This window comes from Drosophila hydei, unplaced genomic scaffold, assembly GCF_003285905.1.
Source record: "Drosophila hydei strain 15085-1641.00,03,60 unplaced genomic scaffold, DhydRS2 tig00008137-arrow-arrow-pilon, whole genome shotgun sequence".
NCBI classification, from domain to species: Eukaryota; Metazoa; Arthropoda; class Insecta; order Diptera; family Drosophilidae; genus Drosophila; species Drosophila hydei.
In genome coordinates, this window is record NW_022045845.1 from 656,152 (window position 1) to 670,980 (window position 14,829).

Below are 14,829 nucleotides of genomic sequence, written 5' to 3' on the forward strand. Positions count from 1 at the left end.
GCAAATTAAATTATACTCCTAGATCGATGCAGCAATAAGAGTGTTCGAGTTTAAGGCAGAAAGAATAGCTATAAAATGTCAGCAAAATATCTTATCTTAACTTATCTATTTCAATATCCATTACGCACTCAAAATGTATAAATGGAATATTGAATATTGGTTGAAAATTGTTTGAAAAGTTATTTGAAGAAGCGACTATTCTATCGCCAACAGACTTCGAGTGCTGCTTCTCATCTATGGATTGCTACACTTGCTGGCAACAATCAGCAAAGCGCATGTTGCATGCAACTGCTTAGTAAGTTGTAAGGAAAGAGCAGGATTTCTGGTGTAATACAATTTACTTGTATAATTATTTATATGCTTGCTAAATATGATATGCACCATTGAGGCAGTCATTTGTTCTTAGAAAACATTGTAAGAAATTTTTATAAACTTTGATTGGAAAACGGCTTGCGCGCGGGCAAGAGGGCGATTCGTGTTTGAGAGCAGACTTGTCGGATTAATTGCAAAAACTAAATGGAACATAAACAATTATCATAAGCAGTATAAGTCGGGGAACTGAATTATTATTGACAGGACTTTTTAAATGTCCGCAATACGCCGAGCGAAATAGCCAAGTCAGCTTAGCTGCGTGGCTCCAGTTTTATCCAGCCACGGCACAGACCCTCGTTTCACTTAGTGGGCGCGTTACGCCTGCCCAGCTGTGGAGCAGTGGAGCAGTGAAACTTCGGCGCCAAGATTTATAGCAGAAGCGAAGCCCATGCGAAAATAACTTTAGCGGAAAAGTGCCGACAAAACACAAGAAAATGCTTAACCAACAAGGCGGTCAGAGCCACACAGCCACACACACACACGCGCGCGCACCCAAAGGATCCCACTTACAGATGCTTGGGGTTCTCCTGGGAGCCGAAAATTGCAAACGGTTCGCTGCGCAGTGCCAAAAACTTCATGAATTTAATTACCGAATTTTTTCGCTGTAATTACGAAATTCTTTTGGCCAAAAGCGGAATTTTCATTTCATTTTCATTAAAATATTTTGTCAGTAAGTGTTTACAAATATGCCAGACGCCACGCCCACGCATACGCCCCCCACTCACATGCTAGTCCACAATATCTCCTTACACACGCATATATATGAGCCTTGTAAATCCAAACCAACTGGCAACTGGGCAACTGGGCGAGTGGACGACTTGGCAACTTAGCAACTTGGCCAGCAAACCCGCTGCTATTTACGACTTGCTGACGCAATTATTCAGTTATTGGCCCACAAAGCCGCAAAGCATCAATGTGGACCTGGATGCGGACTTGGCCTGGTCTGCACGGGTTCTGCGCTGTGTCTTCTTGCCAGTGCATTATTAACTCGACCACGATAAGCTCATAATGAGGCCGGATAACTGCCCGCCCCCAAATTTGTGGTCTTTTCTGCATCTGTATCCGTGTCTCTAGCTGTATCGCTGCTATGCCAGTCGCTGCTTCTGCTTCTGCTTCTGTTTATCTTTGCAACACAAACTCAAATGCATTACATTTATTGCAATATATTTAGTCAGCTCTAAATTGACTTCATTATAATTAAATTAGTTTGAATTATGTAACAACACTTACTCTATGCATAAAAAGAGACATATACATATGTCGCTTCACTTGTGTAGTCGAGAATATCCGACTAGGAGATACCCTGAATACGAAGCAGTGCTCTGGACTAACACAAACACATGACAGTTTTAATCTTAGTTAGATCTAATAAGCCAACACCTAATTAGTACTATTAGCAAATACTATATGACAATGTTGGTTTTACTTGTTAAACTCAGCTGAGTTAATCCTATTATAATCGTAATACATCAGCAGAGGTACCTGATTAATGTTGACATCAAAAATTTTGAAATTTTTCTTAGATGGCGCCGTAGGGTATCGACACAAATAAATATGCTTACACGCCACCTCTTGTGTATATTATGCAACTATTCCCCTCGTTCATAGTGCAGCTCTTCAGCAACTTCGGTTCTGGATCTACTTTCAAATTATACGCAAAGTATCTTACCAACATCTAAGTTTGTGTATCTGACAGTCTCTACTTTTAGAAAAAGCTTTTTCATCAATGATTCTTAATTTTTAGTATTTGACATTTTTTCATAGCACAAATATTTTCAAGTCAAGGATGCATCCTACCTTTTAGCATCTAGCGGCAATATTGCATACTAATTTCCGTATTCAATATTTATTGCCATCTATCGTTCATATTGTGAACCAAATTATATGTCAGAATATTTGGTCGCCTCTACCGGACAAATTTCTCACCACATTTTCTTATGACTCTCAAACTGTATTTGCTTTCTACAGCGATATATTGAAATGTTTAATGTTTTGTAAAACGTTTTCTTGATGAATCATACAATTTAAGAATATTACATATTTTAATTTTATTACCAAGTGTTGTATTAAAGGGAACTCAATGTGAAAAATATGAGAATGAAATTAACTTCGGTTGAAGCAATAGTTATTTAGTATCGATAAGCACTTGGACTCCTACTTTCAAAATAGTGTTGTATCGATACTTAATAAAAGTCCCTTGCTCAACAGACTTGTGACATAATATCGAAACGGAAAGGATTGGATTTAAACAAAACTGACATGAAAGTACGCTGGCAGATAGTCAATAGCTGTCTGCGTCAGCACTGGCGCCACCAAAGCAATGCTTCCACAGTGGCAGCAGCTGTCCCGGCTACAGGAAACTCAGCTACACAAACAACAACTAATAAATCAACAAACAGCAACACACGTGAGACGTTCGTTGAACGCATAGAACGCGGACCGGGTCTAAGAGACTTCTTCACTGTTAAAGCCAAGCGGCGGCTGACGGAAGACGAGTATTCGTCTGCCGTTGAAAATGAAATACCATATCTTAATGCAATAGACTACAATGGTCATGGACGACGGGTACACTTTGAGGTATACGGTTGTCAGATGAACACGAATGATACCGAGGTAGTGTGGAGCATACTCAAAGAGCACGGCTACCAGCGTAGCGAAGATGTCACAAATGCTGATGTTGTTATGCTTGTGACCTGCGCTGTGCGTGATGGTGCTGAACAGAAGATTTGGAATCGTTTGCGACACTTGCGAGCGTTAAAGGAGCGGCGTGGCACAAAACGACACCCGCTGCAACTGACAATACTTGGCTGCATGGCAGAGAGATTGAAGGAGCGATTACTGGAGCAGGAGCAATGCGTGGATGTGATAGCCGGTCCTGACAGCTACAAAGATCTTCCAAGATTATTGGGCGTTGCTCGCCACTATGGCAACTCTGCCATCAATGTCTTGCTCTCCCTTGACGAGACCTATGCGGATGTCATGCCAGTACGCTTGAACTCAGATTCGCCCACTGCCTTCGTTTCTATCATGCGTGGCTGCGACAATATGTGCACCTACTGCATTGTGCCCTTTACACGCGGTCGCGAACGTTCACGACCCCTCAAATCAATCGTGCATGAGGTGCAGACACTGCAGGAGCAGGGCGTTAAGGAGGTCACCCTTCTGGGTCAAAATGTCAATTCCTATAGGGATAGGAGTTCCGAGTATTCGACCAAAGCCCTTGGCAATACGGCCCCTGGTTTTAGTACGGTTTACAAGCCCAAAACTGGTGGGTTGCCATTCTCAGTGCTGCTGCAAAGTGTGGCCGAGGCTGTGCCTGAAATGCGTATTCGTTTTACATCACCACATCCCAAAGACTTTTCTGACGAAGTATTGCACGTCATACGCGACTATCCCAATGTCTGCAAGCAGCTTCATCTGCCTGCCCAGTCAGGCAACACGGCAGTGCTCACCAGAATGCGCCGTGGCTACTCGCGTGAAGCTTACCTTCAGCTTGTAGCGCACATTCGTGAAATCCTGCCCAATGTGGGTTTGTCTAGTGACTTTATTTGTGGCTTTTGCGGCGAAACGGAGGCCGAGTTTGAAGATACCATTTCCCTCATCGAGAGCGTGCGGTATAACGTGGCCTTTCTATTCGCCTACAGCATGCGCGAGAAAACCACAGCCCACAGACGCTATGTGGACGATGTGCCAACAGAAGTTAAGACCGCTCGACTAAAACGCATGGTGCAGACTTTCAGAGATGGTGCCACGCAGTTGCACAAACGTTTCGAAGGGCAAGAACAACTTATCCTAATCGAGGGCAAGAGCAAGCGTTCTGATAGCTACTGGTTTGGACGCAACGACGCCAACATAAAAGTAATTGTACCCGCAGCCTCTCTACCTTCAACCAATACGACTGATGGGGCAAAAGATATAAATGTGGGCGACTTTGTGGTTGCACGCATTGTGGAATCTAATTCGCAAGTCCTAAAGGGCATACCTCTGCATGTCAGCAGCATTGTCCATTACCATGACAGCAAAAAAAGTTGAACTAAGAACGTTCCCAATAAAGTGGTTAGACAGCTTTAATCAAACTAAATTATTGTACATCACGTTTCCATTGGCAGATCCTTGTGGCCACTTTCGATTGTCGTCGCTGGTTGATCCTCTCTCGTGCTATGATATTTGGCTATATTACTACGATAGAACTCAAAGACCTCAGCACTAGCCTGGCGACAAAGACATTCGATGTCATTGAACTGTGCAATCTTGAAAGCGCCTTTAGTTTGTACCAACAGCAGGTCTCCATCCACAGAGTCAAAAGCAAATGTAAAGCTGGCTCGCTGGTGCAGCGTGTCACTTTCTTCAGGATCCAGAACAAAGTCGCCTTTTTCATTGATGATGCAGTGCACGGCCGCAAAGCTGTACTTCAAGGGTAGGCCGCCAATAAGCATAGCTAGACAGGCTGCATTTAAAGCGCACGCGTCTATCTACAATGCAATTGTTTAGTGCTTAAATTCTTAAATAAATTTTAAATTACTTACGCTTCCACGGTCTTCAAGCTCCTGTACCTGTAATGACATCTTCGCCCGCGGATAAGCTTCACTCAAAATTGCAAGTTCCAGCACATCTCTTATGGCCGCCTCGCGAATCCGTTCCTTTACCTGGGGCAAGCCAGCTTTTGGACGATAGTTACACTCTAGGTAGCTGCCTTCAATGCTAAGATTTTGTGTCTTCACCTCAATGGGACCGAGCACAGCGGCAATGACCACAGTGGCACCTACAAAATATAGATATCTAAACCGGCATTCTAACAAAAGCCGATCAATGGTACAAACCTTGGCTATACATGACAGAGCCATCGCAGCGGGAGAGCGGATTGAATTTACAATGCATCTTCCGTAATTTATCTTTGGCATCACTTTCAGCATCTGTTTTGCTCATTTTAATAAAAATAATCAGTATTAATCAAACCGACCAAACAACGTGCAAGAATTTACAAAAAACGAATTAGAGAGGAGTTAATTTTATTTACCACTTACTCATCGCAAGTACTGAAAAACTATCTGAAAAATATCGAATCAACAGGTTTCGAGAGGGAACGCTGATTAACTTAAGCTGAAGTACAAAGTGATTACAATAAAAAATGCCATTACTAACAAATACATCTTAAGTAATTATTTATTAAATAAATTTATTCATTAAATGTTAAACAATTGTTTGAGTACAAAGCAATCATTTCAGGCTACGTATCTAATCAACTAGCAACATTTGACTATCGCCATATAAAATACTTGGTATTTCATCACATTCGTGAATTGTAACTAAAACACATACACAAAACATATTAGTAGTAAGACCTCAAAAACTTGTTCATTCCACAAAGTAAACGCCCGCTGTTCAGGTTAAATCTCTCTGAATTAGAAAGCACAACAATGTCTGGTAAGTCGTACTTATAGTATTAAGCTAGTTTAAGATGTTACATAATTACTTATAGAGGCACATACTTTATTACAGGTGATAATCCATTTGCGCAATTCGAGAAATCCTTCACCAAGGATGGTACGGTGTACAAGTACTTTGATCTGGCTTCCATTGATAACAAATATGGTAAGTTATATGTAACTGCCGTTTACTTGGCTACGTGGTAGCAAGCTTTGTAAAGAAACTGAGCTACATACATATGCATGTATAAACACATACTTAATGCAAACAGCTAAGACTTGAAGTTTGACCCCGTGCGTTCCCAGCAGTGACCGCTTTAATTTGCAAGTCCAAGCAGTATCAGTCAATAGGTGAGACAAACTTGGGCGGTTTTATTTCCACCTCAGCTTTCTAAAGCATACGCAGCATGCCTAGCATTTAGTTGAAAGCGAAAGTTATCAATGTTAAAGAAGACGAGCTAAGGGCAGAGATCAACATTTGTGAGTGTCAGGCACACGACGAGACCGGTATGCTTTGATAAGACCCAACTACACAAAATTGTACGTTAATAAAGCTCTAGTATTATGTATACACTTATCAGCAGCAACAAGACAAATTCAAACTGCTGATATCGGACGATTTCGTGGCCTGATGCTTTCGACATACGAGTGTAAAGCATAATTTGTGTATGTGTGCTTTTGTGTGAGTTCTCTGTGCATCTCTATAGTAGCGGAATATTTTTAAGTGCGACGCGTGTTTCTGATTGCCTAAGGTGAGAACTATTCAAGTAATATTTGTTACCCAATCACAATGGGCAAGTGGTTAGTTGAAAAACAAACGCCTCAAAAAATTATTACCTGATAAGTGCTCGCTATCTGTTTCTTTAAACAAATAATATTGTTGTGTGTTGTATGTAATCGGAAAATAAAAGTCTAATTCGCTTACAGACCAGCTACCCTTTTCCATTCGCGTACTTTTGGAGTCTGCGGTGCGCAACTGCGACAACTTCCACATTCTCGAGAAGGATGTACAGAGCATTCTGAGCTGGACGCCCGCCCTGAAGCAAGGGTCCAATGATGTGGAAGTCTCGTTTAAGCCTGCTCGTGTCATTCTGCAGGTAGGCTGCACACTGTGCCTTGTAATTATAATAGTAATATTTATCTTATTTAACTAATTAAAGGACTTTACGGGAGTCCCTGCTGTTGTGGACTTTGCGGCCATGCGCGATGCTGTCCTAGATTTGGGTGGTAATCCCGAGAAAATTAATCCCATCTGCCCTGCTGATTTGGTCATAGATCATTCTGTGCAAGTTGATTTTGCACGCGTCCCAGATGCCTTGTCCAAGAACCAAAACTTGGAGTTCGAGCGAAACAAGGAACGTTTCACTTTCTTAAAGGTGAATTTTGGATTACATAAACCTTAATACACTATTTTAGAAATACAATCTTGATTGACTTTCAGTGGGGTGCCCGTGCCTTCAATAATATGCTTATTGTGCCACCCGGCTCAGGCATTGTACATCAAGTGAATTTGGAGTATCTGGCACGTGTCGTCTTTGAAGGCGATTCCGCCGATGGAAGCAAAATACTTTATCCTGACAGCGTTGTCGGCACCGATTCGCATACCACCATGATCAACGGCTTGGGAGTACTGGGCTGGGGTGTGGGTGGCATTGAGGCTGAGGCTGTGATGTTGGGGCAATCCATCTCTATGCTGTTACCTGAAGTCATTGGGTACAAGCTGACTGGCAACCTAAGCCCCTTGGCCACCTCGACGGATTTGGTGCTGACCATTACTAAGCACTTGCGGCAATTGGGCGTCGTCGGCAAATTCGTGGAGTTCTATGGTCCGGGCGTGGCAGAGCTGAGTATTGCGGATCGTGCCACAATCAGCAACATGTGTCCTGAGTATGGAGCTACCGTAGGCTATTTCCCCATTGATGAAAACACGCTCGGCTACATGAAACAAACAAGTAAGTTTTTACTCTTATCACAATTAGATCTTCCTTTTTCGACTCATTGAATTATTGCCAATTTAGATCGTTCTGAGAAGAAAATTGATATAATTCGTGAGTATCTGAAGGCCACTCGGCAATTGCGCAACTACTCCGAGGAAGCTCAAGATCCAATATTCAGTCAGGTTAGCTGATTGCACAGCTGAAATAAATTCTTATTCATGTATGAACTTACTTGCAGAGCATCACTCTGGATCTGGCTACTGTAGTAACCTCTGTATCAGGACCCAAACGGCCGCACGATCGTGTGTCTGTCTCCAATATGCCCGAAGACTTTAAGTCGTGCTTGTCCAGTCCCGTAAGTTGAACAAATTTCGTTCTTATGAGATAAACAAAGCCCAGTGATGTTTGGATTTTTGACAAAACTGAACTTAGTGTATCCCATAAATTGAAATCTTTAATCACATTTCATATCTCAAGCTCAAAACCGCTCCGCGACCGAACGTTAGGCTGCTTACAAAAGAGCTATCTAAAAGAAACAGCAACTGTGATATGTAAAAGTTTCTAATGTAAAATCACGGCTACTATTTCCTTAGATAACTCGATATAAATTGATATCGCATTATGGTAGACCTATTGTATCACTCGGATCAGTCTCTCACAGCGAATTGCATTGATGTGTTAGCTTTATGATTGCGATTTCCTCATAAGCGGGCGCACCAATGCAGTTAATTGTGAAATACCGGACCACAGGCATTGGCAAGACACCAGCACGTAGCACTTGGAACTGAAACTTGGTTCTTGGCCATCTTGCTCTTATAAGCACCGTCGCGTTCAATGGCCGCTGCCAGCGCATCAGGTTTCCAATGGCAGCGGCAGCGGCAGCGACTGATCGGTTTTGGTTATTACCAAAATTCGCTGAGGATGCGCTTTACTTTCTGGCACGCTCGATATTTTTATGCCGAATTTCTAAAATTGTGAAGTGCTATTGTTTTTAATGCACCTCATTGGACTTTAGCGGTTTCTGAACCCTGGCCCGGCCCAGCTTGGCCTGAACCGATGGGGCCTCACGCGCCGCTTCCGCAAACAAACTGACCTACAAAATAGCTTAGACAGAGCGGGGTCATTGAACGCCCAATTGACTTGTCTTCCTACACAGTTGTAATCAGCGTTTTCCATTATTGCCACATTTTAGGTTGGCTTCAAGGGATTTGCTATTGCACCAGAAGCACTTGCGGCCAGCGGCGAATTCCAGTGGGACGATGGCAAGACTTACAAACTCCAGCACGGGTCCGTTGTCATTGCAGCAATTACGTCTTGTACGAACACCTCAAATCCTTCAGTAATGTTGGGTGCTGGCTTACTAGCCAAGAAAGCGGTTGAGAAGGGGCTTAGCATTTTACCCTATGTCAAGACCTCATTATCGCCTGGATCTGGTGTCGTTACATATTATTTGAAGGAATCGGGCGTCATTCCATATTTGGAAAAGCTTGGCTTCGATATTGTGGGTTACGGTTGCATGACATGCATTGGAAACTCGGGTCCTCTTGAGGAGAATGTTGTGAACACAATTGAAAAGAATGGTTTGGTCTGTGCTGGAGTCTTGTCGGGCAACCGAAACTTTGAAGGTCGAATTCATCCCAACACCCGAGCAAACTACCTGGCCAGTCCGTTGTTGGTGATTGCGTATGCTATTGCTGGACGCGTGGATATTGACTTTGAAACGGAGCCACTGGGCGTTGATAGCAATGGAAAGAACGTTTTCCTTCGCGATATCTGGCCAACACGCAACGAAATTCAGGAAGTTGAGAACAAGCACGTTATTCCCGCAATGTTCCAGGAGGTCTACAGTAGGTCTATTAATTGTAATAATTTTGAAATATATTTAAATAACTCTTGTCTGCTAATAGGTAAGATTGAATTGGGTTCAGAGGACTGGCAAACACTGAAGGTTTCAGATGGTAAGCTCTACCCATGGAGCGCCGATTCCACCTACATCAAGCGGCCGCCCTTCTTCGAGGGTATGACTAACACACTCCCTAAGCTGCAAAGCATTCAAAAGGCGCGCTGTTTGCTCTTCTTGGGTGACTCTGTGACGACGGATCACATTTCGCCCGCCGGCTCCATTGCTAGAAATTCACCAGCAGCTCGTTTCCTCGCCGGACGTAATTTGACTCCCCGAGATTTTAATTCATATGGATCACGTCGAGGCAATGACGCCATTATGGCACGTGGAACCTTCGCTAACATCCGTCTGGTGAACAAACTGGTCTCAAAGACCGGTCCACGCACCCTGCACATACCCAGCCAAGAGGAATTGGACATTTTTGATGCAGCTGAACGCTACCGCGAGGAAGGCACCCCATTGGTTCTAGTCGTTGGCAAGGACTATGGCAGTGGAAGCTCTCGCGATTGGGCCGCAAAGGGTCCATTCCTATTGGGTGTGAAGGCTGTCATTGCAGAGTCATATGAGCGTATTCATCGTTCCAACCTTGTCGGTATGGGCATTATTCCACTGCAGTTCTTACCTGGACAAAGCGCTGAGACACTCAAGTTAAACGGTCGGGAGGTCTACAACATTGCTCTACCCGAAACTGGTTTGAAGCCAGGGCAGAAGATTCAAGTTGAAGTATGTTGTGAACTTTATGATTTTCGAACAATTATTTAATTCGTATACTTTTCAGGCTGATGGAACTGTGTTTGATACTATACTGCGATTCGATACCGAGGTGGATATAACCTACTACCAGAACGGCGGTATCCTCAACTATATGATTCGCAAGATGCTCTCTTAAATCATACCTCTTATTATTTGCTTATTCCACTTGCATTTTTTTTTTATCTGTACATTGTAGTCTCCTAAGTTTTCAATGTGTGCTGGTGCTTACCCTGTTAATGGTCTTACCAATTAAATTAAGCCTACTTCTCATTCAACTCATTTCCGAATAATATTCTAGTTCTGAAGGTAAATAAACAGATTTATTCTCTGGGTTTTGCTCTTTTTCCTACATTGTCAAAATGAAATCTACATCTTCCGACCATAAACTTGACCGCAATGTCAACGTCTACAGTAATTATTACTTAATGGATTCATAACAAATATCAAGCAACATTTTCTAATCAGTTTATAATAAACACTGATAATATAATATTGAGTAATATACTATACTACAAGTGTATTATTGTATTATTGTTCATTCATTTGAACAATTTGAAAGATCATGAATTTATTAAAATTACCTCTTCATAATAGCTTCAAACTGTATAACATATTAAAAGCTGGCACGGATAGAAATTGAAGTTTGACAACTCATGTTTTTGCTTTTCTTCTATTATGCGAACAAACTTTGAGGATTGTTCTATTGTGCAATCTGCGACTAAATTCCCTAATTAATACGTATGGATGGAAAGGAGGTTAGATACTTTGCAATTCTTATTACCATTGAAAAGAGGGCTGTGTGAGAATCGAGATGCTGGGTACTAGTCAACTAAATAATGGAATGGAGCCTGTGTCAAAAAAGGCAGTTGTTCAGTTGTAATTCCCTGAAATTAGAGGATCTCCCAAATCTATTTTTAAAACAGGCACTGAAGCACAATATCTGCGCAGTATAAGAGCTAGAAAACACCAGGATTTACTACGACCATTAGATACATCCACATGTCTGGCCGTCCACAGCTATTCAGTTAGCCCATATTTAAACGTTTATCCATATCGATATCGAAATCATTGGTTGGCACATATATTACCGACGCAATAATTTTCCAATTTTATTAATAAGTTTGCGGTTCCAAAGGGCATTCAGGGCAGTGGGTTCAATGCATAGATATTATGGTTATATTATCATATCTAAAATGAATATAACTGATTAAATGCGAACAGATTATGCGTAACGAAAAAATTGCCTAATCATTTAAAGATATCACGCATATATATAATAAAAACCACGTTTTAACAACACTAATGCTAACCCTAACAATATGAGTATTGCAATTTTTTCTATCTATCTACGTGATATATATATAATTCGCCTTAGTCAATAAAACATGATTTCAAGTTCACATTTTATAGGTTGGGATCGCATTGATCATTGAACACATGAAATTCACGTTTCACACTGCCAAAAATGTATAAATTCTTGGTTTGTACTTTATTACAATGCATGCTAAAACTACAATTTTTTTTGTTTATGGTTTTCAAAAAACACACATATCGAAAAAGTGCCCTTATATAGCGCCCTGTTATGAGTGAAAGGACACAATTAGGTAAGTACTAGTGTAAGAATGTCCAGATTGGCTTTATAAAAGTATTATTGTAACATTATTATCAACATCATCATCAATTACATATCTTAGAATAATAATGTACAAGTCTGCTTTTTATGTATACATGTTCTATAATATTTTTGTTTATCATCAACTCTGGTGTGCCTCTGGGAGTATGTATAATGTAAAAAATCACTATAGCAAAAATCTACACTTTAAGCTACGACACATTGGGTATTTTTAAGTTAAATTGCATTAGTTATGTACGTAAACATTGCAGAGCGTAACAAATTTGTTATTAACTAATTGTAAGATACATTTCAACGCCCTAACAATAATGATAATTGTAAAGAATTTAGCTAATTAACCTGTGCTTTTTACTATTCATCTCGTCAGATATTTACAAAGGTGGAGCACAGCGCATTGTGCCCCTGCTGGCTCAGCAACAAATCTCTGGTGGTTCCTCAGTACGTTGCGTAAATGCAGATGCGATTTAATTTGGTTTTCTTTTGATTTGTGCGTTCCGTTTGTTACCAGCGTATTTGGTGCTTGTATTGCTCATCTACCGCTATGCGTTTGATGGTCTCATATCCAAGTATAATGCTGAATGAGAAAGCTGCCGACTGCACCAGGCGTGCGGACAGGCCCTTGAAGAAGCAATTAAGTTTTTCTTCATGCCACAGCTCACGGAAGGCTACACTCATTGAGTCTAGGCGATGAACCTGCAAGACATAGATATTAACTATAGGTAAATTACTTAAAGCTTAGCAAAAACTTACCTGAAGGCGTGCTCGTACTATGTCCAATGGATTTGTTAATATTGTGGTTGTAAAGCCACCCAAACTACCAGCCACACATTGGATGAAAAGATGAGAGACCCAAACTGGGCATATACGACACAGTTCGTCTAGGATTACAAGTTTGATTAACAAATCGATATTGAACATATATAATTAACATGCAAAAGCAATGCAACATACCTTGATACAAATGATAAAAAGCCCACCACATTGCCGAATTCGGCACATAGGCCATAAGGCTGGCAGTGTACCCTCTGTAAAAGCCGCGAAAACCATCGCGCCGCAATATTTCACGTCCAATATCCATTGATATATGAAGGCGGCTGCGACCAGGCCACGATTTAATACCTAGTGGGTTAATATCGGCTTTTGCACCGGCATGAGCCGACATACCCAGAACCATGGCATGTTGTGATATTACATCGAAAGGAACTATAATGGTCTGGCCAACAAGAGACGCACATCCACCACCAGCCAAAGCTTTGAGACGATGACCAGCGCCCAAGTCGCTGAGTATATGTCGTACACCTTCGTAGGTGCTGATGTAAAAGACGCCGGATACGATTTGCACTGAAGAGATCCAGAAACCTCGATACAGTCCAGGCACTCCTTCAGAGCGATAAATTTTCATTGCACAATCAATCATGCCTTTGTATATATCGCTCTTGTGCTGCACCTGCAGCTGGGTCTTGATCACCGTCAATGGGAACAGGCAGCATCGCACCGAAAATGAGCTTAGCATAGAAAGTGGAAAGAACTTGGTCTTGTTCATCATGTCCCATTCGATTGTGCGTATATAGCTGCCTTCTATCCCGCTAGTCCTGTTCGAACTGGCAAGGTTGCTATTGGCCTCCATAGTCACGCCGGTGCTGTCCGACATTGTGTTAGCTGTATTTGGAACAGCTGTCGGAGACCGTGTGCTGGGTAACCTGCGCTTGTTGCATGCGTTTCCAGTACCAAGTGAAGCGAACGAGACACTCGTATGTCGAAATCAGCTAAACCGTTTCTGAATCTTTGTTTACAGCATTATTAACCGTCGTTGACTATTTTTGACCGACCGGACATGCATTAAGTATGTTCTGTTTACCTATGTGCGATGTGGATGTGGGATTATCTGGAATGGAAGATATAACATAATGTTATACGTATGTATTTACGTTGACGCAATTGAAAGGCGACTGCACGAAAATCATTTTGCTCCCAAGGTGAACGCTCCGATGCATGCGTATTATTACATATCCATTGTCGGATTTTTTTTTACTTTGTGGCCTTTGTTTTTAATATTGTTATTGTTCACTTGACATTAGGGTCTTTCGGATCACCTGGATCCATATGTTTACAGATTTGTTTTTAATTATATAATGCGTACAGACACAACCAACTACATCACCACCTGACTGAATGACCGCGTCATCAGCACTGTTATCAATTTTGACCCCAATCAATGCGTAGTCAGTTAATTTCTAATATGATTTTTTCTTAATAGAGATATGGCTTACTTCCGCAGTAGTCCAGTGTCAACTCTACTTGGGTATATTAATATTTGTTGATGATTGAACACCTACACTCGCACCCACCCTGTTCAATTATTTTTGTTGATGTTGTTTTCATATCGACCAATCGATACTTGGAACAGAAACAAATTATTTCAGTCATGAGTACGTTTATATATTCAGTTTACTACAAATGTATTGTTGACTTACTTTTCTAGAGGAAATAAAACTCTATAAATTTCATCAACTATATACCAAAATGATTTAAATACATTTTGAAAATATACATTTGAAATATTTCAATGTATCGATATATCGATATATTGAAAGTAATGACAAAGGTAATTATTTTCACTCTAGGGTAACACTTTTTGGTATCATGCGTATGTACACACTCGTCAAACAATGCGGCATTTTTTAAATTTCAAATAAACCAATTTTTTTTAAACTTTCATATCAAAGTAGTATAAAGCTGATTACACACCAAAGAACTCTAAAGATGATACAAACTCATTTTTGATATTATATTTGAAATGCTAGT

General features: G+C 41.2%; 4 protein-coding genes across 7 annotated transcripts; 2 read left to right on the forward strand and 2 right to left on the reverse strand.

Annotated features, from left to right (window-relative positions):
• Positions 1–2,530: 2,530 nt before the first annotated feature.
• LOC111601762 (CDK5RAP1-like protein) lies at positions 2,531–4,459 on the forward strand. Its single transcript, XM_023318502.2, has one exon. The coding sequence runs from the start codon at positions 2,632–2,634 to the stop codon at positions 4,402–4,404; it is 1,773 nt and encodes a 590-aa protein (XP_023174270.1). The 5' UTR covers positions 2,531–2,631; the 3' UTR covers positions 4,405–4,459.
• Positions 4,408–5,373, reverse strand: LOC111601763 (exosome complex component RRP46). Its single transcript, XM_023318503.2, has 3 exons — positions 5,193–5,373; positions 4,899–5,134; positions 4,408–4,844 (listed from the first exon to the last, which is right to left on the reverse strand). The coding sequence occupies exons 1-3, from the start codon at positions 5,296–5,298 to the stop codon at positions 4,464–4,466; spliced, it is 723 nt and encodes a 240-aa protein (XP_023174271.1). The 5' UTR covers positions 5,299–5,373; the 3' UTR covers positions 4,408–4,463.
• A 322-nt stretch (positions 5,374–5,695) lies between these two features.
• Positions 5,696–10,838, forward strand: LOC111601791 (cytoplasmic aconitate hydratase). The gene is made up of 10 exons (XM_023318562.2): positions 5,696–5,796; positions 5,872–5,964; positions 6,726–6,895; positions 6,959–7,174; positions 7,240–7,750; positions 7,817–7,917; positions 7,974–8,090; positions 8,928–9,582; positions 9,643–10,361; positions 10,417–10,838. Exons 1-10 carry the CDS (start codon positions 5,790–5,792, stop codon positions 10,525–10,527), a joined length of 2,700 nt encoding a protein of 899 aa, XP_023174330.2. The 5' UTR covers positions 5,696–5,789; the 3' UTR covers positions 10,528–10,838.
• Positions 10,839–11,841: 1,003 nt separating this feature from the next.
• Positions 11,842–14,543, reverse strand: LOC111601766 (solute carrier family 25 member 44). Of its 4 annotated transcripts, none has more exons than XM_023318507.2 (4): positions 14,499–14,543; positions 12,976–13,909; positions 12,775–12,902; positions 11,842–12,717 (listed from the first exon to the last, which is right to left on the reverse strand). In XM_023318507.2, exons 2-4 carry the CDS (start codon positions 13,673–13,675, stop codon positions 12,526–12,528), a joined length of 1,020 nt encoding a protein of 339 aa, XP_023174275.1. In that variant the 5' UTR covers positions 13,676–13,909; positions 14,499–14,543; the 3' UTR covers positions 11,842–12,525. The 4 variants fall into 4 exon arrangements, with proteins under 4 accessions (XP_023174275.1, XP_023174274.1, XP_023174276.1 ...); XM_023318506.2 differs by lacking the exon at positions 14,499–14,543 and adding an exon at positions 14,295–14,371; XM_023318508.2 differs by lacking the exon at positions 14,499–14,543 and adding an exon at positions 14,189–14,242.
• Between the last annotated feature and the right edge of the window lie 286 nt (positions 14,544–14,829).

Bases quoted from the DNA above. Each gene is read 5' to 3' on its own strand.
- LOC111601762 (XM_023318502.2), top strand. From the start codon at position 2,632: ATGAAAGTACGCTGGCAGATAGTCAATAGCTGTCTGCGTCAGCACTGG.
- LOC111601763 (XM_023318503.2), bottom strand. From the start codon at position 5,298: ATGAGCAAAACAGATGCTGAAAGTGATGCCAAAGATAAATTACGGAAG. The intron at 5,135-5,192 runs GTTTGTACCATT...TATATTTTGTAG, and splicing joins CTCTGTCATGTATAGCCAAG to GTGCCACTGTGGTCATTGCC. The intron at 4,845-4,898 runs GTAAGTAATTTA...ATTGCATTGTAG, and splicing joins AGCTTGAAGACCGTGGAAGC to ATAGACGCGTGCGCTTTAAA.
- LOC111601791 (XM_023318562.2), top strand. The intron at 7,175-7,239 runs GTGAATTTTGGA...ATTGACTTTCAG, and splicing joins AACGTTTCACTTTCTTAAAG to TGGGGTGCCCGTGCCTTCAA. The intron at 9,583-9,642 runs GTAGGTCTATTA...GTCTGCTAATAG, and splicing joins AATGTTCCAGGAGGTCTACA to GTAAGATTGAATTGGGTTCA.
- LOC111601766 (XM_023318507.2), bottom strand. From the start codon at position 13,675: ATGTCGGACAGCACCGGCGTGACTATGGAGGCCAATAGCAACCTTGCC. The intron at 12,903-12,975 runs GTATGTTGCATT...TTGTAATCCTAG, and splicing joins TTTTTATCATTTGTATCAAG to ACGAACTGTGTCGTATATGC. The intron at 12,718-12,774 runs GTAAGTTTTTGC...TATGTCTTGCAG, and splicing joins TAGTACGAGCACGCCTTCAG to GTTCATCGCCTAGACTCAAT.